This window comes from Cyprinus carpio, chromosome A7 (assembly GCF_018340385.1).
Source record: "Cyprinus carpio isolate SPL01 chromosome A7, ASM1834038v1, whole genome shotgun sequence".
In the NCBI taxonomy this organism is placed as follows: Eukaryota; Metazoa; Chordata; class Actinopteri; order Cypriniformes; family Cyprinidae; genus Cyprinus; species Cyprinus carpio.
Genome location: NC_056578.1, coordinates 21,239,078 through 21,265,383, shown reverse-complemented (window position 1 = coordinate 21,265,383; position 26,306 = coordinate 21,239,078). Strand labels below are relative to the sequence as shown.

The 26,306-nt window shown below is 36.3% G+C and overlaps 1 protein-coding gene across 4 annotated transcripts in view; it reads left to right on the top strand.

The window, feature by feature from the left end:
* Positions 1–26,306, top strand: part of LOC109084891 (alpha-ketoglutarate-dependent dioxygenase FTO-like) — a 126,070-nt gene that overhangs the window by 29,363 nt on the left and 70,401 nt on the right. For all 4 annotated transcript variants that reach the window (XM_042760321.1, XM_042760319.1, XM_042760323.1 and 1 more), the window contains exons 4-8: positions 1,220–1,462; positions 3,595–3,674; positions 3,808–3,951; positions 10,710–10,829; positions 24,809–24,933. In XM_042760321.1, the coding sequence (XP_042616255.1) occupies positions 1,220–1,462; positions 3,595–3,674; positions 3,808–3,951; positions 10,710–10,829; positions 24,809–24,933 (712 nt within the window). The remainder of the gene's footprint in view (positions 1–1,219; positions 1,463–3,594; positions 3,675–3,807; positions 3,952–10,709; positions 10,830–24,808; positions 24,934–26,306) is intronic.

Sequence of the window (26,306 nt, the reverse complement as noted above, 5' to 3'; positions counted from 1 at the left end):
CCCGTATCTTTTAACACATCTGTGATGGGTTTATAGAGCATGCTGGGGCGTGCAGTATTACGAACAGTCTCCGGCGGGGGGAGTCGCTCGGTGAAAAATCTGTTCAGCTCTTCATCCAGCACTGACTAGATCCAGCTCATTTCCTTTTCTAACAGGCATTGGTTTGTGCCACAGTGATTCTGAAGTGTTTTTGATGAAATCTTTTCCTCTGCTGCTGTACTGCTGCAGACGGCCCTTTGAGAGCTGTGTCAGAAAGCACAGGCTGAAATTAAGTTACTCTTTATCCTTGCTGAGCGCAGAGAAAGCCTTGCTCAGGGCTAAGGCTTCCAAGAACGCTTTTGTATTGATTTTGCTGTTAGGTGCCAGCCTGCCCTCTCTTATTTTATTTATTGACTTTTTTTTTTTGTCTTATCAGTTACACTTTCTTTCTATGTTTCTCTTTGGCTCTGTCATTTTAGAATTTTTTTTGATTAACACAGATCGTTGGTGAAAGTTGCACAACATATATTAGTAAGCACTAAGTATTAGTAAGACATTTTATCTAAAGCGACTTACAGTACACTTATTATGGTTCTCGAAACAACTTCAGCAACTTCAGGTAATGACACTAAATTGCTGCACTGTATACAAAACCAACGTATATGTATTGCAACTTTTTTTATTGTATTGTATTTTTTTTTTTTGTTGATTCTTGATGAGTTTTTATTGATTATTGATAAGTAAAACACTAATATTTTAATGTAAGATATTGCAAATCTCAAAACGAATATCCATTTTTCATACTGTATAGTATAATGTTGTGATATCTAAATTTATTTGTAGCATTATAAATATTTTATTTGAATTTTTAGTGTTTTATTCTTTACTGAGGCATAAATGATATAGAAATGGTCACTCTTTATTTTAATGTACCCTTGTTGCAGTGTACATAATTGAACAAAAAAGTACTGAGTAATATTAATTAACAATATGCACTTATAATAAGTTTAGGGTTAGGTTTTGATTTAGTGTTAGTTACTTGTAATTGTGTATGATTTACTGTTGTTACTATAGTAAATAAAGACACATTAAACTGAAGTGTTACCATAGAAATTGAATAATGACCATTCAACGGTCATTGAGTATAACACATAAATAATTATGTGATTATGTATATTATTTAGATAATTTTTTTTGGTTCAACCCTGCTCTAAATTTCAAACAACATCTTTGCTTACAGAGGTGACTGAAAAGGATGTGGAGGGACAGAGTAAAGAAAAAGTCAAAGAAAAAGAAACAGAGACAGAAGGTGAAGGAGAAGGAACAAGTAAAGAAGAACTGAAGGAAGAAAGAGAAGGATTGGAAAAGGAGGAAGTGCAGAAAGAGAAGGCTTGTTGGCGTGTTGGACTGAAGGTGGCCTGGGACATCCACACACCAGGTCTGGCTTTGCCTCTACAGTCTGGAGACTGCTACTATATGACAGGTACACAATCACATTCATCTGTGTCCAGAAACAGTAGACTCAAGCACATGTGTAAAGTGGATTGTACCGTCTCGGTCATGTTGAAATGCATTAGACCAGGAATTATCTTTCCCAGAGGACATCCTTTTATTAACATATGTGTGTCAGTTTCCCTAGGATTTGGCTTCCACGGGTTTCTTTATCATGTGTATCAGAGAGGTTAAGAAAACCAAATGTTATTTTATGAAGCGCTGTGACCCCTGTCTGAGAGCACGACTGAGAGGGAGAATCAGTAAATCAGACCTGTATTACTGATGGCTACAACAGATGCCCCCTGTCTCCGACCCCACATACACACAAACCCTCTCCTCTAAATATCCCATAAAGTGCGTCTGATGACCTTGATAAGGACACTATTTATTTCCCGATTTCTGTGTACAAGCATGACTAATGCTTTCTCCCCTGTGCACACAGTTTTATCATCTCCGTTTGGACATTTTCATCTGTTTGGAAGTGCTTTCCAGAGGTCGGGCCTCTTTGTTGCTGGCTGCTCTAAACTGAGCATTATTTATACCTTCCTAAAGTGACTTTAAGTGAAAAGATAAAGCAATATAAACATAATGGGTCATAATGGGTTTCCTGGGCACAGGACAAGGGTGAAAGTGTGACTGCGAAACTGGCTCATAAACTGTTAATGACACTATGTCTTCTGGCTGAATCAGTCAGAATTTTTTTTTTCTTCTGTTGAATTTGTAGGATGTGACTTCTGTAGAGTGTGTTGGGATTTTCAACAAGCATCCATTCTCTGAAATGTGAACAAAACCATTCCCTTAAAATCAAACCTTTATTTGGGTGCTGTAATGTAGCAACCCACACCTCACACGGAAAGATGGAGGGAAGGAAGGAAGATATAGTGTAGAAGTTCACATCAGGTGCTTTTCAAATAATATGTGTGGGAATATATAGGAAAGTAAGGAACAAAATAAAATGAGGTACAAAAAGAAGGTAAAGGATGGAAAACCTGTAGTTTAGCAATCAATAACACAAGAACGAAAAGAGAACGGGAGGAAGAAAAACAAAAGAGAAAGGAAGGAAACAAAAAAGAAGAAATGAAAAGGAAAGAAGGAAACAAGAAAAAGAAAGAAGGACAAGGTACGAAAAGAGAAAAGGAAGGAAAATGGAGTATAAGGTAAGGGAAGTATTAGGAAGTAAAAATGGTGTGAAAGGAATATAAAGAGAGAGAAGGAATGTAAAGTAAGTATTAGGAAAGAAAAAAGGAATGGGAAAAGAGGAGAAGGAAAAAAAGGAATGTAAGTAAAAAAGGAAGGCAAAGGAAAGAAGAAGCGGAAATGGGAGAAGGAAGGAAAAAGGAAAGCACACAAGGAAGAAAGAAAGAGTGGGTGATGAAGGAAGGTGTACAGAAAATGACTCCACATTCCCATGATTCTCTAACACTGTCACATCTCTTCCCCTCCATCTGCTGATGCCTCAGACTCCTGTGTGCAAATCTAATCAGTGGATTCTCAAAAATGGAATGGGTAGCGTAGCGGAGAACAATTTGTTGGACCGACACCGGGCCCAGCTGTAATAAGATTTCCTGTGCTGAATGCTCCAGGGACAGGACAGATCTAGGGAGAGGTTTTGACCTAATGCATTTAAAAACCTGCTTTTAACTCGAGCACAGCAGCCCCTTGATGACAAGAGAATAATGATAAATATTTATTAGGGGAATTCGGTGTGGCCCATGATTCACGCTGAGGTTGTGACAGAGCCCAGGTCAACAGAAGCAGAGTACTATTAGATACCAAGTGTTTAAAGACAATGTAATGTGACAGAAAAAAATGAAAGCATACAGAGAAAATGAAACAAACATTACTCTTGTGCTCATTCCAGTTTATGCTGCAGTGCATCAGATAGTGCAGCAAATCCATTGATTTCAATGGGACAAGTCAAAGTCCCTTTCAAGCAAAGTCAGTTCACTTAATGGCTATAATTGCAACGCCTCAGGCAGCTATATAAATATACATATATATATGATATATAAACTCTGAATAATCAAGACAAATGCTCCTGTCCTAGGTTCATAATAATATTGAAGTATGTTTCTTCTGTTGTCTGTGTGTGTGGATGTTGGTATGTGATTATATCTATAGCTGATCTGAATCGGACACATCAGCACTGTGTACTGGCTGGTGAGACGGCTAGATTTAGCTCCACTCACAGAGTCGTACAGGTGAGCGTCGTCTCTCCAGTTGACCTGATCAGACCTCCACCTTCATCATCCTTCATGTTAAATCCTCAACCAGTATCTCCCTATTTCTGGCTTATATGTAAATATCACACTATTAGTTGTCATGTTCCTTTAGTGTTGTACAGGAACGCTGGACTACATAAAGAAACGCTGCTCAGAGGCCTTGGAGAATTTACACACCGACCCTGAGAAGAACACCAAGAGCCTGAAGTCCCTGCTCCCCTCCGCTCTCCAGCGCATTGAGGACATCCACAGCGAGGTGTGTATTTGAACGAGAACGTGAGTGTGTTTGAAGCATTGTAAAATATGTACTCATAACACCAAATCCCAAACGCCTGTCTCAGGCCATAATAAATGAGGTTGTCGGAGGTTTTTTAAAGGTTGTTCTTGGCATTAATTTTTCAAACCCCAAACAATAGCTCTTTCAGAGGGCCTGACTATTAGTCGGGCCTTGTGTAGGTCTCTGTTGAACCCCAACTCACCTGGATTACCACTCAGCACCTTAAAACCCCCCATCAAAATATAAAGTGCTATATATATATATATATATATATATATATATATATATATATATATTCAACAAGACTGGTCCACCTAAGCTTCCCCAGAGGTTACTGCCCTCAACACTCTGACCTGATTGAGGCTATTTTGTTGAAACTGCCCAAGAGGGCCTGTGTGCGTTCTTAAATGATGTATTATTGTGTTATTTATTATTAATACTCGTTTTATCCCAGCATGCTGTTCTGGCAGAGCTCAGCGTCTAGCTCTTGTTTAGTGTGGTGGACTGCATGGAGATTGTGGTAAGCAGCTGCTGATCTGCAGTGTGTAGGATTTTTGGAGTGTGTAAGTCCATTGATGTTGATAAAGGCGAATGTTTACCTGTGTGTTTAGGGTCTGTACTGGTATAAGGAGTTTTAGGAGAGGTTGTTATTAAAGAGATCTTTTTGTGCTCTCTGTATCTCTTACTCCCAAGATTTTGAGCCTGCAGGGTTTTCTGTCAAAATTCTGTCAACATTTGTTTACCCTTATGTTGTATGACTTACTTTATTTTGACTTACTTATATTTTCTTTTCTATACAATGAAAGTAAAAAGTGCCAGAGTCTGTGAAATTTTAAATGGACACAAAAAGCACAGTGAAAGTGGTCCCATATAACTTGTGTAGGTCTTTCACAAAATAACATTTTCACTACATGATTATCATAACCAAAATGATTAGCAAAAACAATAATATTCAGATATCTGTAGAAAAAAAGAGTCAAATTTATCATAACTTTTTGCATAATGGATGTAGGGAGGAAGAAAGAGCGTAACTAACCATTAGTTAACCATAAGTTGTAACCAGCTGTTCAAAAAGAACTTCCTGTTTATTGGCACTTCCAAAAAAATTAATCTAAAAAAACTGCTACACTAGAAATCTCAATTTGTTTTAGGTGAGGGTAGAGTGTGTCGCTTTTGTTTGTTTTCTCCTCCAACATGATTTTGCGTGACAGTAGTTTGTCTTGTTTTTCCCTTTCTTCGTCGCCATCTTTTTTTGTTTTATGACAGGTGGCAGCCAGCGTTAAGGTGCAATCTTGCCAGCTACTATGTAGGAATGTCAACCAGTTACTGCTTGATTATTTGCTATTTTATCATTTATGCAATATTAACATGAAATTGATTATTCAATTTATTTATTTATATATTTATTTATATTGTTAGTACTGGTATATTGTGACACCCGTGCTCATGTGCAATCTTCCAAGTCTTTTGAAGCAATGTGATGACAGTTTTGTGTGAGAATTGTGTCAAAAATCCACTGTTCACCATTGCTTCTGATTCTAATTTGCTTATACATATTCAGGTTTTACATCAGTTATCAGATTTCCGTCAATGTATTTTTATGAAAACTTGTCCAACCGATCAGATTGCACCAGTTTTGCATAAGCACTATAGAAATGTTTGTATTCCCTTATGTACAGTAGGTTGGTTTCCAGTCATGTAAAAAAAAAAAAAAAAAAAAAAAAAACATGCAAATTTTGAGAAGTTCAATCAAAAATGTGAAATGTAAAATTTAAGCTGCAAATGAAATCGCCAAAATGCACATAAAAAAACCATGGATGAACAGAATAAAAAAAAAAAAAAAAACTTTGCTCCAAGAAGTTATGCCACTGAATACTTAGGTTGTATTTTCTTACATTTTGCATCCCTACAATTGTCTCTGTCTGAGCTGACGTGCACACACATATATATGGCTCTTTATTTGTATGACCAGGTGTGCATATGTGGGTTGACGGAGCAAACAGCACAGACTGGGCTCTATTGCTTGAGTCACAGCAGTGCTGGACTTGAGGGCGATCTGATGAAATTGATTGGTAGTCCTAAGAGTGAGCCTTGGGTGAAAGATGTCCAGAAATCTTAACCCATTTGATCTATAAGATGCCACAGTACTATATCAGCAGGAAACCAGTACCAGCAGCATAGCTAACTTGTAGTTATTGCCACGTTCAGCTAGAGATATAGGCAGATAGACTCTCCACCTGTCACTGAAAGCCTTTTTTTCTGTCTGTTTCCTCTCTCTCTTATTCTCCCTCCAGCATATACAGGTGGCATTTATTCTCAGTACCTCACAGCAGCAGACGGCTTGGCCCTAAATGCCAGTCGCATAGTTTCTAGCTCTGTGCCTGTTGCAGGCCTGCTCTGTGGGAAACTGGCCTCCATGTTGGCTCAAAGCTCACGGCACTGTGTGGGCTTTCAACGCAGAAGGACAGACAGACAATCAGCACGGGGGTGGGGGGCGACAGACACAAAAGCGGCTGCTAGAATTTGTCGCCTCCAGCATCCGTAGAGAGGCTGTCAGCGGTTGGCATTGGTCTGAAGTGATTGTAGGTTTGAACCAACACAAAGTGTAGCATTTCTTTGAAGACAGCCATATGTGAAAGTGAACCCTGGGTGTCTGATCTCAGTCCAACTAAAGATGATCCTGTTCAAGCCAGTTTGAATGCTTATAAACTGATAGCCAACACAGGCATTTATGAAGCATAATAAGACAGTCAGGTGTGCAGATTTATGGTCCGTCAGATAAATGTGCAACAGAATTTAAAAACAAAATACACATATTACAATCTACTCTTAAAGGGGTCATATGATGCGATTTCAAATTTTCCTTTCTCTTTGGAGTGTTACAAGCTCTTGGTGAATAAAGAAGATCTGTGAAGTTGCAAAGACTAACGTCTCAAATCCAATATATTCTTTATAAAAGTTAACACTCGTCCAGGGGAAGACGAGTGGGAAGATTTGCATAATGCCGCGCAGATGTTCATGCAAAGAAAGAAGGCGTACCTTTTATTCTCGTTGTAGTATTTTTGTTGTCGCCGCCGCCATGTCATATAGATATTCACTATGAAAGCGAAACTACTTTGTTTGGCCTTCCAAAAGAAGACGATATCCTCTTCGTCATGTCTGGGGCTGATCCGTGCTGGTCGCTGAGGAAATACATCAACTTTTGAATCAGCTTTCACCGTGGATGAAGCAGCGTCCAGCCCGGGGTCGTCACATGTGGTTGCTGCAAGACCAAGGTACGCTCCTTCGTAGAATCCGCCTGCCACACCGTTCTCAAGCCGCCCGCCTCTGCTCATTCAAGCCGGCCGCGGCTCACTCTAGACCGCAGCTCACTCTAGACCGCGGCTCACTCTAGACCGCGGCTCACGCTAGGCCTCCGGCCTCTGCTCACTCAAGACTGCGGTGTGTGACGCTGTTTTGTTGAGAAAGCAAAACTACTTTGTTTTTGCCTTCCAAAAGAAAACACAACTGGAAATCATGTTTAAATCACGTTTATAATGGGTTTTATGTTTTTGTCTCGTTGCTTCGGCCGGACAAGGCATCACAATATGTTAAGAGGCGTAACATTTCTGTCCCACGCTTGAGGCATTCGGCCAATCACAACGTGCTGGATAGCTGGCCAATCACAGCACACCTCACTTTTCAGAGAGATGAGCTTTGTAAAAATCAACGCGTTTCAGAAGGCGGGGCATAGAGGAGAAACTATAATTTACAGTATGTGGAAAATAATGTGTTTTTTTTAACCTTAAACCGCATAAACACATTTCATTACACTAAATATACAAAATAATGTTCTTTTTAGCAGCATCATATGACCCCTTTAATATTAAACATACTACTGAGGGCTCAAAAACAAATAGGCAATAAGATTAGGCAATATATTAATAAATGAAAATTTACGTTTTTATTAATTTATATATTAATAAATAAAAATTACGTTTTACAATTTTACATTTTATCTTCTCATCTTTTTTCAACTATCATGTAAGAAATGAAACTAGGTATATTCTATATATTAGACTTAGAACATTTTTTTTAAAGAAATTTATACTTAGCATAAATATTTAGCATAAAATTATAGAATGTATAGTAATAGTGACATTTTTGGTAACACTCTACATTACTATTTCAAATAAATGCAAATAAATCAAACAGTCCTTAAAAAATGTATCAAAGCACAACTATTTTAAACATTAATAATAATATTTTTTTTTTCTTGAGCACCCAATAGCACATTGAAATAATTTCTGAAGTGTCATGTGACACTGAAGACTGGAGTAATAGCTGCTGAAAATTCAGCATTGGCATAACATTAAAATATAACACAGTTATTCTAAATGATTCTATTTCACAAAATTACTGATTTTCCTGTTTTTTTGACCCCAAACTTTTAAATGGTATAGTGTAACTATATTTTAAGCTATAATGTAACTCCAAAACAATATCTGGCAATATTGTGTCTAAAATATGTTACTCAATATTAATTTCTTGCTTATTGAACAGTTTTATATAAACAATTACAACCATGCTGATATTTAACAAAAAAAAAAAAAAAGTACTTGTACTTTCACGTCATTCAGTTGCTCCAGACCAAACCAGGCAACTGTACAGTGAAATCCAGACATAGACACAGTGGATGTTCGGGTTGCTGTTCTATTGTTGTGTGTTGTATAGTTGTAACTCTTAGCTAAGGCACAGAGGGGCCTGTTGTTTGGAGAAGGAATTTTGGAACAGTGCTTTGTTCAACGCTTGTGGGAGGGCAAATGTGAGGTGCTTACATTTACATGTGGGGCAGACACAGATACACACATGCACGTGGCTACATTAAGCATCCTTAGGAGGGTTAACTCATCACATCAAAAGAGTCAAAGATGGGGAGATTCCCAGAGGAGAAGTCTGAGAGCCTGTAGTGGATTCTGTTGCTCCCTGTAGAGAGAGAAAGTGAGAGATTGATGGGATGAAGAATGAAAGCAATGAAGTAAAGAATGAAAAAAGTCGACTGAGGAGGAGAGGAAAGAGAAGTGTGTGTAGGTGCGATGTTTTTGGCGTATGTGATAAATCTTTACGTCTCTCCTGGGTGTTACGTAGCAGCAGACATAAACAAAGGAAACGAAACTACAAACAGGAAAACAGGAAATGCAGATGTCATCATCCCCCTTCCTATTGTGATGACACAGTTTTGATCAGCGGTGCACAAAAAAACACAAAGATGTCGAGTACAAGGCAAGCAGTTTGTTTATATGTGTGTGTGGTTACAGAGGTGTGTGTGATTTGTTCTGCATCCATCGTCCTCTAAGAGTGTGTGTGTGGCTATACCTGCGTTCCCTTGTTAGCGTGACCTTAACATGGGTGTTTAGTTTTGAAAATCACTCCCACTACCCCATATAAATGCCCTTCCCCCTTCTCCCCACCTCACTGACTCAGGTGACTAGCACACAGTTCCCTCTGCTGCTAAATTGGCCATTGATGGATGGATAGAGTTTGATAAATGGATGGATGTCTGGATTGCTGTTGTTTCAGACCGTGCTGTTATAATACACTACACGTAGGCCAGAGTGAGGGATAGTGAAGAATGACTCGAGCGCAAAACGTTTTTGTCCAACAACCACATTTTACAGACTATCAAACACACTTGACTGCTGTTTTTTCAGTTGTTGTAAAGTAGATGTCAGTTGCATGCTTTTTGGTTTGACCTCTTGTTCAAGGACTGGACTTCGTGGGCCTAGTTTTCAAAAGACTCTCTTGTGCTGAAAGGCACTATGTCTTAGAGTTTGTTTTCGCTAGCTTTTTAAATTTATCTTATATTCAGAAACCAATAATATTAACAGCCTGGTGTGTATATGGAATTGTGGTTCCAGACAATGTGACCCAAAAACGTATATCTTAATGGTAAATGTGTGCATGTTTTTTTTTTTTTTTTTTCAGTTTTACTTTTGAGTGATTTCAATGAGTGAATATTATAATTATAATGTTATGATGTTTTTGTATTCACAAAAAAATGGATTTGAAAAATGTTCTATGGAAAGAAGAACGTTTTATTGAAAGACAAATGCATTTTATAGAATACTTAATATTTAATAAAATAGACCAGATATCATTTATCAGCAATAACAATAATGATAATAATATATTATAATAATTATGATAATTGTAATTATCAGCTTATCATATTAGCCAGAATTTTAATATCAATGTATCCTTAAGTTATACTTACAGTAAAGCATGTCACAATAAAAATTGTGATAATAATTCAAAGTGCTTTACATAAAAAGCAATTAAAATAATAATAATAATAATAATAATAATAATAACAGATGCATATTAAATAAAAATAACAATAAAAAGTAAGAAATAAAATATTTTTTTTTTAAATAAAAAAACTTTTTTGTGTTAAATTTATTTCCCTGAAAAGTGAAAACACTGTTTTTTTTTTTTTTTGTTGTTTGTTTGTTTGTTTTTTAACATTGTTTGTTTGAGATTTCTAGCATCATTTGATCAACAAGTTGAGTGTGTTTAGGCCAGGGCTATCTGTTTGTCCAGCCAATGGAAGACAAAGAGATCGATTGGGGAATCTGTAAAAAACAAAAAACAAACAAACAAAAAAAAACATTAATTTTGCAGGTTTTTTTGATGTCTCTAGTGGTGTGGAAATGACACCTTGCAGCTTTAACATCTTGACCCTGTGTTGCTCCTTTCAGGTGGAGTTTGAATGGCTGAGGCAATACTGGTTCCAGGGCCGACGTTACGCTCGATTCTGCAGCTGGTGGACTAAACCCATGGAACAGATGGAGAAAGACTGGAAGGAAATGGAGCGAATGGTAAGAGTGATGGAGTGAACTGTAAGCAGGCCTGCACAGTTATATATATATTTCACTCTATATAAACTATTTCATATAATAGTTTATATGTAAGTTTTTTTTTTTAAATGTTTTTATTCCTCTAGCAGTCTAATTGTTTGGCTCTCTGTTGCATCATTGATTAGGATTAGAGTTTGACTTTCGGTGCAGATGCATTTGTCACACAAACATGAAGACACTGTAATGTTGTCCTCTGTGTCTATGTGATTTCTGGGTTATAATAATATTATTAAAAAAAAATATATATACAAAAACTTAAAAAAAAAAAAAAAAAAAAAAAAATATATATATATATATATATATATATATATATATATATATATATATATATATATATATATATATATATATATATATATATATATATATATATATGCTAGATAAACCTTTGAGGTTGCATTGTCCACTGAGGTGTGCAGCTTGTTGTTTTCTGTAATAGCTTGTACTTCTAGATGGTTGAATTGATCACGTCACATCAGTGCAGGTCAGGAAATTTGATTTGATTTAAACCTCATAATTTTGCAGTTTTTAATATAAATATGTATATGTATATTTATTTTGGACCCTGCCTGTTCCAATAGTAACCCTTCTGCCCGCAGATGACCCAAGTATGCAGAGCAGCATCCGCGCTCTCTGTACTGCTGGAGAGGATGCTCAGAGGTTTTTTTTTAATCTAGACTGCTGATGAGTATTTTCTGTTTGACACATGTTTGATCCATATGTGTGTGTATGTGTTCAGCACACAGCTCTGTTCTCAGTAGTTACTTTCAGTAGGGGGCACTGTTGTATCATCATATTCTGTCTTCCTCTCACTTCCTCTTTTGCTCTTTGAGCAGTAATCACATCTAATGTGCTGCTGGGGCTAAGGACCAGCTCTTGAGCTAGCCGCTCTGTTTGTGCGTGTGTGTGTGTGTGTGTGTGTGTGTGTGTGTGTGTGTGTGTGTGTGTGTGTGTGTATGTGTGTGTATGAAAAGGTGAGACAGTCTCACTGTGAGATAGACCCCCTCTGTCAAGAAACACAATGCACTGATATCCACCTGTAGACATTTAAGACATGCATAATGTGTTAAATTGTAAAGATGCTTAACTTTTTATTATTATTATTATTATTCAGTTAATATTATGTAAGCCTCTTTTTTTGTCAATGGTAAATTATTCTTTTCTTTATTGTATTACTTAGTCTTATTATTATGTATTAGTAAATCATACAATAAAAAAAAGAATCTTTAATTTATGAAATTATATTATATATTGTTTTAACCAAAGAAATCATAAAAAAAGAGATATAGGACAATGAGAAAAAAATGCAGTATTTTGGCGTATTCATTCATCTATCCATTGTTTTTTTTTTGTAAATTCATCATTAATTCTTGCTTCTTTTTTTATTATTTATATTTTTTAAATTGTGGGTGCATTTACTTTAACCCGATCAACCCATTTTCTGCATTTTATTAGTTAAATATTGAATTTGTAGGATTGTTAGAGCTTGAATAAATAACTCATGAATGTGAAAGCACTCAGAAAATAAATATTCATTTGAATTCCTAATATCTGATATATTCATGGCTGATTTAAATTCATTTAAGTATGATTTCAACAGACAGTCATGGCATTTACCAGAGACATGTGTTTATCTAGATTCTTGGGAATTGTCTCTGTGGCTTTCCTGCACTTCTCTTGATTTTTCAGCGGTCTGAGCAGGTCCGGGGTTGGCTGGTCCGTGTGTTTCTCTGTGTGTTCACCCTCTTCCTGCTGTTTATTAAAACTGTTCCTCTCCCATGGGGATTTCTCTCTATCGTTTTCCTTCTTTCTCTTTTCTTGTGTCTCCCTCTCTTGCTCTTCAGGCTGTTGTGATGCAAATTTTCACCCCTCCATTTGAATGACATCCTGATAAAACACCTCTCTCTCTCTCCCTCTTTTTGTGGCTGTCTCTCCCCCTTCTCTCTTCTCTCTCTCCAACCTGTACCTCTTGAATTAATGTGAATTGCTTAATAGGAAATTCTGAGGAAGATAGAAAGGAAGAAAGAAAGAAAAGAATAAAGATAGCGATTTAAATGTGCTCTGATAAGATGAGGTAAATGTTATCAAACATCAGGTCTCAGGTCCCTTTCCTCAATTTCTCTCTCTCTCTCTCTCTCTCTCTCTCTCTCTCTCTCTCTCTCTCTCTCTCTCTCTCTCTCACACACACACACACACACACACACACACACACACACACACACACACACACACACACACACACACACACACACACACACACTGGGTGAACGTCGGGTCCCTACAGAAAAGCTATCATACTCCTCATACACCATTTATTTAGGCTTTCAACAGTGGCACTTTCTTTCTCTCCTTCTCTCTGTCTGTCTATCCTGGCATGGGAGAGATAGTTGGCTATATGCAAAATATTTTAAAGACTAAATTTAAGACTCTTTTTTTTTTCATTTGGATGTAGTTGCAGGGCTGAGAGTGAGACAGGTCTGTTAACAGTATCGTGGGTTTATTCTGATGTTTTAGGTCTTATTTGTCACTTTTTCCACTTCTGTCGCTCAGAGCGCCACATCAAAAAGCTTTTTTTTTCTCTCTCTCTCACGGCATCTATTCTATTTTTCTGCCACATACGCCGTCATCAAATATTGTGTGCTGAAACATTTATTTTCAGACTCAATAGAAACTATTATGTGTTTATGGATACAGTGAGCCGTTTAGATACATCTTCTGTTCCTTTCCGGTGGAAGTTTTGGTCTTTATTTGTGTGTCGGCTCGAACACAGTGACCGTTTCATAATTCCGTCCTCTCCGTCCAATGAAAGAAAGCGAGCGAGAGAAAGCGAGCAATCATGACTGCAGGGGTCACCATTGATATCTGATTACGTTATTGACCTAGCGTGTGTGCATGTGTGTGGCAGACAGGAAGGTAAAGACCTCTCTCCCCAGCGAGAGAGTGAGAGTGAGGGTCAATGTAAATGTTATTGCAGTGTGAGCTCATTTGATCAAAGCCACTGAAAGGTTAAGCGAATCCAATCTGGTTTAGTGTGTCTGAGGGTAGGGGGTGTATATGTGTATGAGGGCAGCGGGGAGAGAGAGAGGGGATTATCGTATAGCCGCTGAAATGCTGGATGTGGTGCGGAGCGCTTCTTTCTGTCTCTAATGCGTTTAGACAGCAATTGGCCTTAATAACCTTTATTGACTTCAGTAGGTCAGTGCCAAGGATCTAATTATTCAAGTGTATCAATTTCATCTAGTTTAGAGCTGCCTCGTTCTGATAATTATTTTAAGGTCGACCAGGGCAATTAATCTCTATTCACTTATTTGATGAGTTTGTAAAACATTATAAATATAATGGCTTTGCTGTGCATTTTCATCATAATTATATTCCAGAATGCCTTTCATAGGGCCTCTGTGTATTTCCTGTGTAGCTCTTTTCAGTGGGATCATCTCATAGTTTCTTTCTCTTTTGGACCATTTATACAATCATGTTTTTCTCTGAACAGTTGTTTCCTGTAGGATCAAAATGAATTACAGATCCATTTACCTGGATTTTCCTTTGGCTCGTCTGCTTAAATAACAGCAGGAATTACCTCCCAATTTCTCTTATTACACTTAATAAAAGAAAAGGGAATAAAAGGCTACTAATAAATTTCACAGGAAGGGATGGTTTTTACTGGAGAATGGGGGAAAAATGGGAAGAAAAGAAGCAGGAAAAGGGAGGTGAGGAGAAAAACACTGTACAGTAGAATTTGCGGGCAAAAGGTATTTACGATTCCCTTTGAAGTCCTTATTGAACAGGGGAAGCTGAATTTTAGCAGGCCGTGATAGTGGGGAGGGTAAATACTTAAACCCCTTTAGAGAATTTCATGCGCTGACATGCCACTTGCAGGCTGTGTGCTTGTGAGTGTGTGTTTGTGTTTTCTACCTACAGAGAGAGAGAGAGAGAGAGAGAGAGAGAGAGAGAGAGAGAGAGAGAAAGACAGAGTGGTCGCTGGCTTTGTACCTGCATACAGAAGCTTTTACAGATTCTTTGGGCAGGCAAGGAGACCGTTGGGTTTATGTGTGTTTTTTTTTTTTTTTTTTTTTTTTGTGGCAGGGATGGAATCTTTGGGATGGAATATTGTTGGATATTTTTAAATACACACACAGAGCCTTACAGGTCACCATAAGACCAACAGACAAAATCTCCACACGTTATATCCCACCAACAACGCTGAAAAAATCTATTGTGTGGTCAGTCTGTTACTGGATTGCTAAAATATTTGAAAGCGTAACTAATCACTGGTTTTACCACAGGTTGCCAGATTAGTGGTGTCAAATGTTTGAAACATGATGTATGATTGATCGATTGGATGTTGTTCAAAGTGTGCGATTCTTGGCCAGAATAAACTACAGACTAGGCCAGACTTCATGTCTAAAAAGTCTGATTTAATAACTGTTTATACGAGATCCATAGTCATTAATGTACTTTTTATTATTTTTGTTTTTCACATGCATATTCAGTATCTTTACATTTAAAACGTGAAAGCTGTGCTGTCTCTTATGAAATCAGGGTTGCATTAATTTGATCAAAAATGAACAATAATCTAAAAGCAGTAATGTACTTTTTTTTTTACAATATTTTTATAAAGTGAATTTTCAATGTTGAAAACAGTTGGGCTTCTTAATATTTGTGTAGAAAAAGGGTTATTATTATTATTTATTTTTAAAGATTCATTGATAAATAGAAAGTTCAAAAGAACATCATTTATTTGAAATGAAAATCTGTAGTAACCACTGATCTATAATATAGATCAGTTGTAGTAACATTTATGAATATCTTAACTGTCACTTTTGGTCAATTTAATGTTTCCTTGCTGAATAATTTACTTATTTAAGTCTTGAATCAACCTTTGAACAGTGGTGTATTATTATATATATATATATATATATATATATATATATATATATATATATATATATATATATATATATATATAGGGCTAAGATATCAGTCAAATTTTTCATATCATGGTTATCGTGGCCACAAGAGTTCACAATATCGATATATTGTGATATCTGTAGAAACCTTGGGGGGAAAAGATATCAGTCAAATTATTTTTTACTTTGTTTATTGAGTTTTTCTTTTTCACCCAATGAACATAAGGATACTGATAAATGCAGGGCACAAGACTCTGGCTTTCTCCGTCTTCTTTGAAGCTCCTATGAAATAACAATAGAGAAAATACTTTCAAGGTCAACAGTATGATGAATAAACTTTAAATGGTAACACTTTACAATAAGATGTCATTTGTTAACATTAATGTATTAACTAACATGAATGAACAATCAACAATACATTTATTGCACAATTTATTAATCTTTGTTAATGTTAATAAAACGAGTCGTTCATTGTTCATGTTAGTTCACAGTGCATTAATGTTTACAGCTGTGGAAATATTGTTCATTATTATTTATGTATATATATATATGTTAACTAATGTTATTAACTAATGTTAACTAATGAACCTTATTGAAAAATAACTATGTTAACTAATGTTATTAACTAATGTTAACTAATGAACCTTATTGAAGAATGACTATAGATGAGGCATTAAGTGCATGGCACTGCGACCGACTTAACATTTTACAGAGTTTAATGTAGCAATGTGGTCGCAGGTTAAAATTATGTTTCCTATTCTATAACTAGTAAAATAACGACAACTTACTCTGACAAACCCAGCTCTCCTCGGAGTAGCTGCGAGCTCTGCGTCATCTTCTGTGACAGGTGTCAGCGTTAACAAACAATACTGCCACCTGGGAGCTCAACCAGGTACTGGCGCTGGAGTATTTACATGTGGTGTTACCGTAAGAGAACTGTTCATTTTAAATATTGTGGTATATCGTCACACACTTAATTAACACTATATCGAAAACCGTTGCTTTGGATATACCGGTATATCTCGACACCCCTAAAATATATATATTAAATTTAAATGTAATAATATAATATATATATATGTGTGTGTGTGTGTGTGTGTGTGTGTGTGTGTGTGTGTGTGTATATACAGTAGTCAACATTTGAAGTGCATCAAAACCTTTCATCAAAGTTGTCCTTAAACGTAAAACCAAAATGTGTTCTTGTCTCAGGGCAACTTTGATAAACTTTTTTGATCCACTTCAAATGTTGATTACTGTGTTTATTTATTTTAAAAAAATGCTGTTTGACCATGTTTGTTTATTTAATAATTTGGATATTTTAATTATGTTTTCAGCTACCAAAACCAGTGCAGAACTCCTTTTAACAGCTCAGAAGATGTAAAAAAAAAAAAAACATCTGCAAATTTGGACTGGGTCTAGTTATTAGTATCGCCATGAGCAGGTGCGTGATTATGTGCAGAAGGTTCAGTCTTGTTCTGCTGGTGTTGAGTGTAGCTCAGTGTGTGCAGGAGCAGATGCTCTCTGACAGCCGCTAAACTCTTTGAAGTCACATTTTTCTTTTTCTAAGAAAACCAATAAGTGCTTTATAATACCTGATCTGTCTTATCTTTCAAAACCCTCCTCGCACTCTGGGTTCATTTAGCGCTTTGTTTATTTATTTATTTACTCTGCAGTTTTTCCGGCTCGCTTCTTGATCAGCGAGATAAGCAGCTGAAGAAAGAGGAATAAGATCTGGAATTACGGACCATGACTGATTAATCACAGATATACATGCAAACACAACACATATATGCTTCATTAAATTCCACAGAGACATACACAAAACGCACAGTTTCCTGTCAGTCAGGTACATGCTGACCTTATTCAGTAGATTTACGTCTTTGTGTGTCTAATGTGTCTGTCTTTCCCCTCATTCCTTTCTTTTAATTCCTCAGAATCACCAGGTTGGCTATCATGTCAGGGCTCTTAACCGAGTTAAGCTACGGTTCAGAACAATGAGGGGAAGAATGGAAGATCCTGATGCCAAGCCACTGTAAAATTGTTGGATTCACTTGAAAAATCACAAAGAAAGAGAGCAATTATAAAGAAGATATTGCAGATAATTTGAGTGGTTTTAGAAGAGGAGGGAAAGAAAGAAGATGATTTAAAAGGAGACCGGGAGAAAGAGAGCTCAGAGCGTGTCTGGATGTGAAGACGTGTTACGCAGGAGTGCAGTCTGGTGGCTGATGCATACTCAGAAGTTGCAGTCTTTGTGTTTGTTTTTGTGTTTGTTTGTTTGTGTTTGGACAGAAGTTGAGAGCGAGGGATGACACTCTGGCTGAGATGAACAGACACAGATGCATTTGATAGTAAACACTCTCTCCCTCTCCGAGGGGAAATGTTCCTGTAGAAATCGGTTATGATCCCCTCACTTTCAACTAGCTTCCGTTCTCTCTCTCTCTCTCTCTCTCTCTCTCTCTCTCTCTCTCTCTCTCTCCCTCTCTTTCTGTTTTGTATGGTGCTGTGGAAAATGGCAGTGTATTTACAGCATATTTAAAGATATGGGACTAAAATGTTCTATTAATGAGAGTTTAATTCATTATAACACTTGGTGATAGTCATGTACTACAATGCATTGTGCTTTTTACAACCATGAACAGATAAAAAAGGAAAGTTATTTGCAAATATATAGCTATTAAAACTATTTAGGGGAACATATAACTTTATAAAACTATATAAGATCTTGAATGCATCACAGTTTTTTTATATTTGACTATGTATTTATTTTGTTATATATGGTATTGATTTTCATAATGATATTACACTCAATAAGATATGCCAAAACAAAGATGCCGAACTTTAACCCTCTGGATTGCACAAATATTTAGTGGTATCATTTTAAATTTGTAATAAATATCAATAAATAAAATATTAATAATGCTTATTTTTATAATTGCTTATTGTTATGATGATAATGATTATTATTATTATTAACAAATAAATAAATAATGACATAGTTGTTGAAAAAAGCATCTGTATCTGTATTGGTCATGATAGAGCAATACCGGTCAATCTCTACTTTAGTGGCTTCATAGAACGTGTTACAGATATTGCTAATTATTTCACATTATCATTATGAGCCAGTTTATTACGCATTATGAACAGGTTTTATGCATTCTGAGCTGGTTTTGTGCTTTTACGATTAGGTTTTGCTTGTACAGACTACAAATATTATTATTTCCTCTTTCCTATGGTGCATTTAATGTGAGCGTCTGTTTGTATCTGTCTACCCACTAATATTGTACTTAGATGTCATAGCGAATGATTCCTGCAGATATTTCTTAAGGCATCCTCGCTGGAGGTATTAAACTCAGATTTCGGAAAGAAAATTCTCTTATTCGTTACACTTACTCAGATATAGTTAATGCACTGGAAAAAATGTGTCCTGCTATACAAGAGCCCTCAGGCTTCCCAAAACCACTGATGCATATTACTTTTTTTACTTATTATTTTCAGCATTTAGATGACATATAAATTACACAACACGGTGTCTCCTATAACTTCATAAACTGTAGTCGGTGCAACGTGGGTTGGGTTTCGTTCTTTTAGTGGCAAGCCAACGTTAATCTTTTTCCCAAATGCCACTCTTCAGCCACCGTAGAAAAAAGACATATAATGAAAATGGTTTCAGGTCTATGTGATGGTAATCTCTGCCTAGAGTTCACATTCTTTAAGTGCTGAAAAAGAATCTGTGCAGAGTGAGGAGAGAGTGAGGTTTTGGCCTCCCTCCCACTGCCAAAAGCTTTCACTGGCAGGAGAAACGTGGGTACAAGATGCTAATCTCTAATCTCCCATCAGCAGGCCGATCCAGAAGGAGATGGAGGTGGAGAGAGATGAGGCATATGTGTATACATACTGTATGTTTGTGTATGAGAGAGAGTGGAAGTGGGTATGAAGTCACAAAGAAAGTGATACATTCAAGAGACAAAGTTTTGAGAACAGCAAAAGTCATTTTAAAGACATTGATATTGGATTGTCATAACCAACCATAAAACATACATACCACCATTTAAATATTTGGGGTAAGATTTGTGTCTTATGCTCCCCAAGGCTGTATTTATTTGATCAAAAATACATTAAAAACAGTAATATTGTGAACTATTATTACAAATTAAAATATTTGTTTTCTATTTTTAATATTTTTCGAAATATGTTATGGAACATTATAGAGAAGCTGAATTTTCAGCATCTTCAGTGTCACTGTCATACGATCCATCAGAAATCATTCTAAGAAACATTTCTTATTATTAGCAATGTTGAAAACAGCTGTGCTGCTTAATATTTGTGAAAACCTCAATTTTTTTTTAAGTTCAATAGAAAATTTGTAACATTATAAACGTCTTAACTGTCACTTTTTGATCAATTTAATGCATCCTTTAATAAAAAAAGTATTAATTTCTTCCAAAAAATAAATAAATAAATTACTCACCCAAAAGATTTAAATGGTAGTGATTGTGTATATTTACGTACAGTATATCTATCTATATTAATAGTGATGGATAATTAAAGGATATTTGATAATTAAAAAATAGATAATTATTGATAATTTAGTAATGTTCGTGTTATGAAACAGTACACAGTGTGTGTGTGTCTATGTATTTGGAAGACAAATAATACCATATGGCTTTGCCCTAAAACATGGTTTTACACTATACATTTACCTGAAATATTAGTAAAGCCTTTTTTTCTTCTCATACTGTTTGTATTCGCTGGATGTATTTGAAATCTTTTGGGTGGAACTGCTCTGCAGATCTATGAGATTTTTGGAGCTCATATTGTGAACAGAAAGAATGGTAGAATCATTAAACTCTTAATCTATTGATAGGCAGCAGATTTGAGATGGTTTTGAGATGTTATAAAGGGCTTTTGCGGTTGCCTTTTTAAAACTTTCCCACCTAAAAGAAGCAGAGAGAAAGAGAGAGACAAACCATGGCAGATAAAGAAAGAAAATCACAAAGCTTTTAGCCTTTGCCTCATTAACTCAAGCAAAAAGCATATGTCCAGTTGCCTCTGGCTAGAGGATCCACAGTCCCCAGCACAAAAGCCTGCAGCCCACAGAGCTGCCCTACAATGCCTTCAAACGCTGTCACTTGTTGCGTTGTGCTTTTCAACAGCTGGGTTTCTATTATCTGTCCACTCCTCTGTCCTCGGACACATTGCTGTGATGTTGTGAACACATTTTTTTAATGTTTTACACTTCATATAACCCATTCTCTCAGCATGCTGGCTCCGAGGGAAGAGGTAATTGATGAGCCTCAGAGGGTCAATGTGGCTGAAAGGCCAAGCTCTAAATCACACACACACACACACACACACACACACACACACACACACACACACACACACACACACACACACACACACACACACACACACACACACACACACAGAGAGAGAGAGAGAGAGAGACATGCATGTGTTTATATATTGTCTCTGCTCAACACATTTAACATGGCATGTGTGATTCAATCTTCTAGTACTCTGCTGTAGTTGAACCCTTACAGTGCTTCAGTACATCGACTGGGGTGAGGACCATCTGTGCCAGGAATAACAGAACTCCCCCCAAAAACATGTCCCACCAACCAACATATAGTGAGAAATGTGTCTGTGCATTGGCACAGAAGGCCCCAAAAGGTTTTCTAACACCTCATCTACACTTTAAAATGTATGAATGACATTTATTTGAAAGAAATATAGCACTTTTCAAGCAAAACGTTCACACAAATGAGATTTGCCTGGTTTTGAAAGATAAAACAATACTGTTTAAAATGTAGACAAAATGTAGTCAAACTAATTTTATGGTTGTCAAACATTAGTGGAACATGTTTTGAATTACTGGTTACTCTGACTTTATACATTCACTAAAAATGACTAGCTGCTTCTGAAGTCACACTTAGAGTATGTACTGCTTTTGATGAAGAATTTGCTTTCTGACTGTGAAAAAAGTATTTTATATTGACACAAAAGTTCATTTGTGTAGTATGAATATAATCCAGACATTTTGTATGTGCCATCATGTTGCTATTGTCATGTGACCTACTATGTCAGCGGTGTCACTTTTCCTTAACACTGAATACGTGTCTCCTGTGGCCTCATTGGATAGAAAAAAAGGGCAATCAGATACGTATTTCAGAATCAGTGGAACCTTACTGTTTTATGAAAACTTCCTATGCAGACTCATTTTACATACTGCTCTTCACATACTACATAAAAAAAGTTGGTTAGAAGTAATTAACCAACTTTTAATTTGGTAAAGTTAGTTCCAAGTAAAGCTATAGCATAATTTGTTTGAAGATGGTATTTAATTTGAATGTTTTATCTAATGATAAGAATGTCATACATTTCTTAATGTGATAGTTCCCCCATAAATGAAAATTATGTCATGGTTTACTCATCCTTATATTGTTCCAGACCTGTATGACTTAATTTTTTTCTATGGTACATCAAAGAAGATACTTTGAAAAATGATGGTAACCAATGACTTCCATTGTATGCACAAAAAACACTTAAGACTCAAAATATAGTCTTTTGGTACACAAAAGAAAGGAAATCATAATGATTTAGAATGACAGTAAGGTGAGTAAATTATGAAAATTTACATTTTGTGGTAAATTATCCCTTTAGTCGTCCAGTTTTAAGGCCGATGTAAATGCTTATTGAGAAGTCAAATGCTCTTGACATTTTAATTGTTGAATGATACATACATTATGTTAGTTTCTCCTGTTTGATGCTAGCTGTTCATTGGTTGGCTGGTGTACCTGTCACATAGTCCTGGTGAGTGTGCATGTGTGTTTATTCTTCCCCTCTGTTAGTGTGGGGTGACTCGAAGTGTGTTTCCTTGTACAAATACACGAAGCCGCCTCTGTTAGTCACTTGCCCTCTGTCTCACCCTCTTCACTGTGGTCCTGAACCCAGGAGCACTGCACAGCATCACCCAGCTGACGACAGCTACCGTCATTCAGGGGTAAACAAGCACACACAGATAAGGTGCACATATATAGGGTGGTAAATGTAAGCTGGTTGTGAAAATTTCTCTCATCAACCCACCTTGTAAACACAAAACACATAGTTTCTCTCTCTCTCTCTCTCTCTCTCTCTCTCTCTCACACACACACACACACAATCATGAGTCACTGTTGTTGTGTCATCTATGTTTAGTCTGATGTGATTCAACTGACCTCGTGACCCCCATAGTCAGAGTTAGTTTTGGCAGACTCTTACACCCAGCGCTTTCTGAGGATGACTCTAACAGGTAACGACCGCTGACAGGTAATGCTTCAGCGAGAGACAGAAGTGCTGTCTCACGGATGAATGAGGGGGGGAAAAGAAATAAAGAAAAAGAGATTGAAGAGAGGTAAACCAACCCTCAGAGAACTTTTTGTGTATGCTTCCTCGCCTGTCAATCATTTTAGCTCCTGCTACTGTTGAGGAAGACAGCGAGAAAGGAAAAGTATGGCATCTTGCATCTTTTTAATAGAAAAGAAAACAGATGATTTTTAAAATATATTTTAAAATATATAGTGTAACATTGTTATTGTTATATTAAAAACTAATCAAAAGTGACAGTACAAACATTCACAGAGTTAAAAAGATAAAATAAATGCTGTTCTTTTACACTTTCCGTGCATTAAAAAATACTGAGAATACTGAATATATCACTGTTTACACAAAAATAATAAGCAGCACACCAGTTTTCATAATTGATAATAATAATGCATGTTTCTTGAGCATATTATAATGAGTTATGCAGGGTTGTCATTACAGAAATAAATTATTATTTTTTTTATATATATACATATGTTAAAATAGAAAAGTCAAATTAAATTCTAACAATATTTCACATATTATTGTTTTTACTGTTTGTTTTTTTTTATCAAATAAATGCAGCTCTGATGAGCATAAGAGAGAGCGAGAGAGAAAAAAAGTCTTATCTACCACAGTCTTTTGAATGGTGGTGTATATTTTAAAATGTTAATATATATTATTACTGTATTAAAAAAAAATTGCACACTAAAACATCATTGCAAAGCAAATATAGTTTTGTATTGCTGTTTCTTATTCTGGCTTAATCATCAGTTTTTGTAAGATGGAGTCCTGCAGCTTAAGTAAAGAATAGATTTGACCTCTGACATGAAGGGAATGAATGTATATTGACTTGTTTAAGCTCTGGCTAAGAGCTTGTCCACAGTATTGCTAGTGATTTAAAAAAAAAAAAACCTGAAGCCTTGCTATATGTTATTGTGTTACTATAGTAGAAGGTTTGCCCTTAAAATCCTCCCTTATGCCATGATCTCAGTTTCAATTCCACGTATTCAAACTTCACATCCCGGTAAGTTATGAGACACTCCAGGGCTAACAATGTTTTATCAATGATCTCAAAACATGACACAACATTCGTTTAGGCTGTTTAATTTGAATATCTTTGAAATTTTAGTAGCAAATTGTAATGCGTTTGCCCATTGTAATGTTATCACTTACAGAAGTTGTGGTTTCTGTATATAAAGTACAACCATTCAAAAGTTTGGGTTCAGTAAGATTAGAAAAATGAACTGTTCTATTTTGAAGTATTTTAAAATTTAATGTATGCCTCTAATGGGAAACGTTACTCCAGTCTTCATTGTCACATGATCCTTCAGAAATATTTTTTTAATATGCTGATGCGGTGCTCTAGAAACATTTCTCATTTTTGTGGAAACCTTGATACTTGTTATTCAGGATTCCTTGATGAATAGACAGTTCAAAAGAACAGCCTTTATATGAAATTGAAAACTTTTGTACTATTATAAAAGTCTTTACTGTCACTTTTGATTAATTTAATGCATCCTTTTTGAATTAAAGTATTAATTTCTTTCAAAACAAACAAAAAATACTGATCCCAGAAGTTTGTATAGTGTATTGTATTACATTGTTGTGCATAACTGACTGACTGACCAAAACTGATTTTGTGTAATTTGTAGTTTGAAGTTATAAACTGACTGTGTTGTTTGTTTCCAGACTCAGCTGCTGCTGGATGTGGTGGAGGACGAGAACACAGCACAGGAGAACAGAAGAGAGATGGCAGACGTTTTACTGAATGCCCTGACGGACAGACAGCAGCACAGACAGAGATGGAGGGACAGGTATGTGCCAGTGTGCTAAACTCTTCTGTTTAATGTCACATCTTCAGTGAATTGTATAGAAGAAAGGATTTTTTTTTTTAAGTTAGCAGGAGGACAATCCTTCAGGCCAAGAGAGTTCACACAAACACACGCATACACATGTGCTGATAGCCCATTGACTTCCTTCCTCTGAGATAAGGCTGACTGAGAGACGTAGCCCATTTGTTCCGATAACACAGCGAACCAGCCGTACACACACATATACGCATACCAACACATTAGCACACACTCCTCCTTTCTCTTGCTTTATTATTTCCCATCAGACTACCGTGTGTGTGCATGTGTGTGGTAATCTGTCTTCATTCAGATCTGACCATTACTCAGAATGACTATGACTAAATTTCCCCTTGAAATTCTTGCATCTTAGCTTTAACAAAAATAAGGACTCCTCCATCTTCTTGTTTCTATAAAGTGGCCCCTTTAAGGGGGTCGTCCCCTCGCTTTGACCTCAGAGTGACACCCAGGGCTGCTGGTACCTGTAAACAGTGCTGATGTTTTGCTAAAACTGCATTCTTAAATCAGATGATGAAAACCACGAAGCAGACCATGATTCATTTGTCAGATGGCGTCAAGGACACAAGCACACACACTTTTAGCCCTGTGTGGTAATTTGGTATGTTTCTTTTACATAATGATTTGTTTTAGTTAATTAGATGCTGTTGTTAACTGATCCACATTATCCAACAGTTTTATAGAAATTTGAGAAAAAATATTAATGTTGCCATATGTACCGCAATGGAAAAATTTGGAAATTAAATTGCTGTTTGTTTGGGGTTTTTTAGCCCCCCACCAAACACACACACTGTTGATAGTGGCTGATATTGTATTTACTATGATAAAAATGCATTTACTATATGCATAAATAACACAATTACAAATTACAGTATGTTTTCTTCTTTTCAGTCAAAAATGAACATGGAAATGTTCAACATAGGCTCAGTCGAAATACATGCCTCTAAATACATTTCTGCAAAACTGAAAAAAACGTACCAATACATACGAATCGCTGCACTTTCCAGTTGAAATAAACACTATAGAGGCAGTGAAACTGCCACAACTTTTATTCCTTTTCACACAAAGTATGATTTTCAGCTCCACAGTTTTGAATAATAAAGCCTAATTTTCACACAATTACTTTAGGAGTATTATGTTAAAACATTTTTAACTTGCTGCGAGATTTCAAAGCTGATACATTTGAACGTTAGCATCACATATGCAGCTTCATATGTATGGGTTTTCATATTCAGTAGGTTTGTTCGGTAGCTCACACAGTATGGAGTTGCACTTGAGTGGTGAAGAGCTCCAGTACGAATCCTGTGAAACTATGCTTCGAC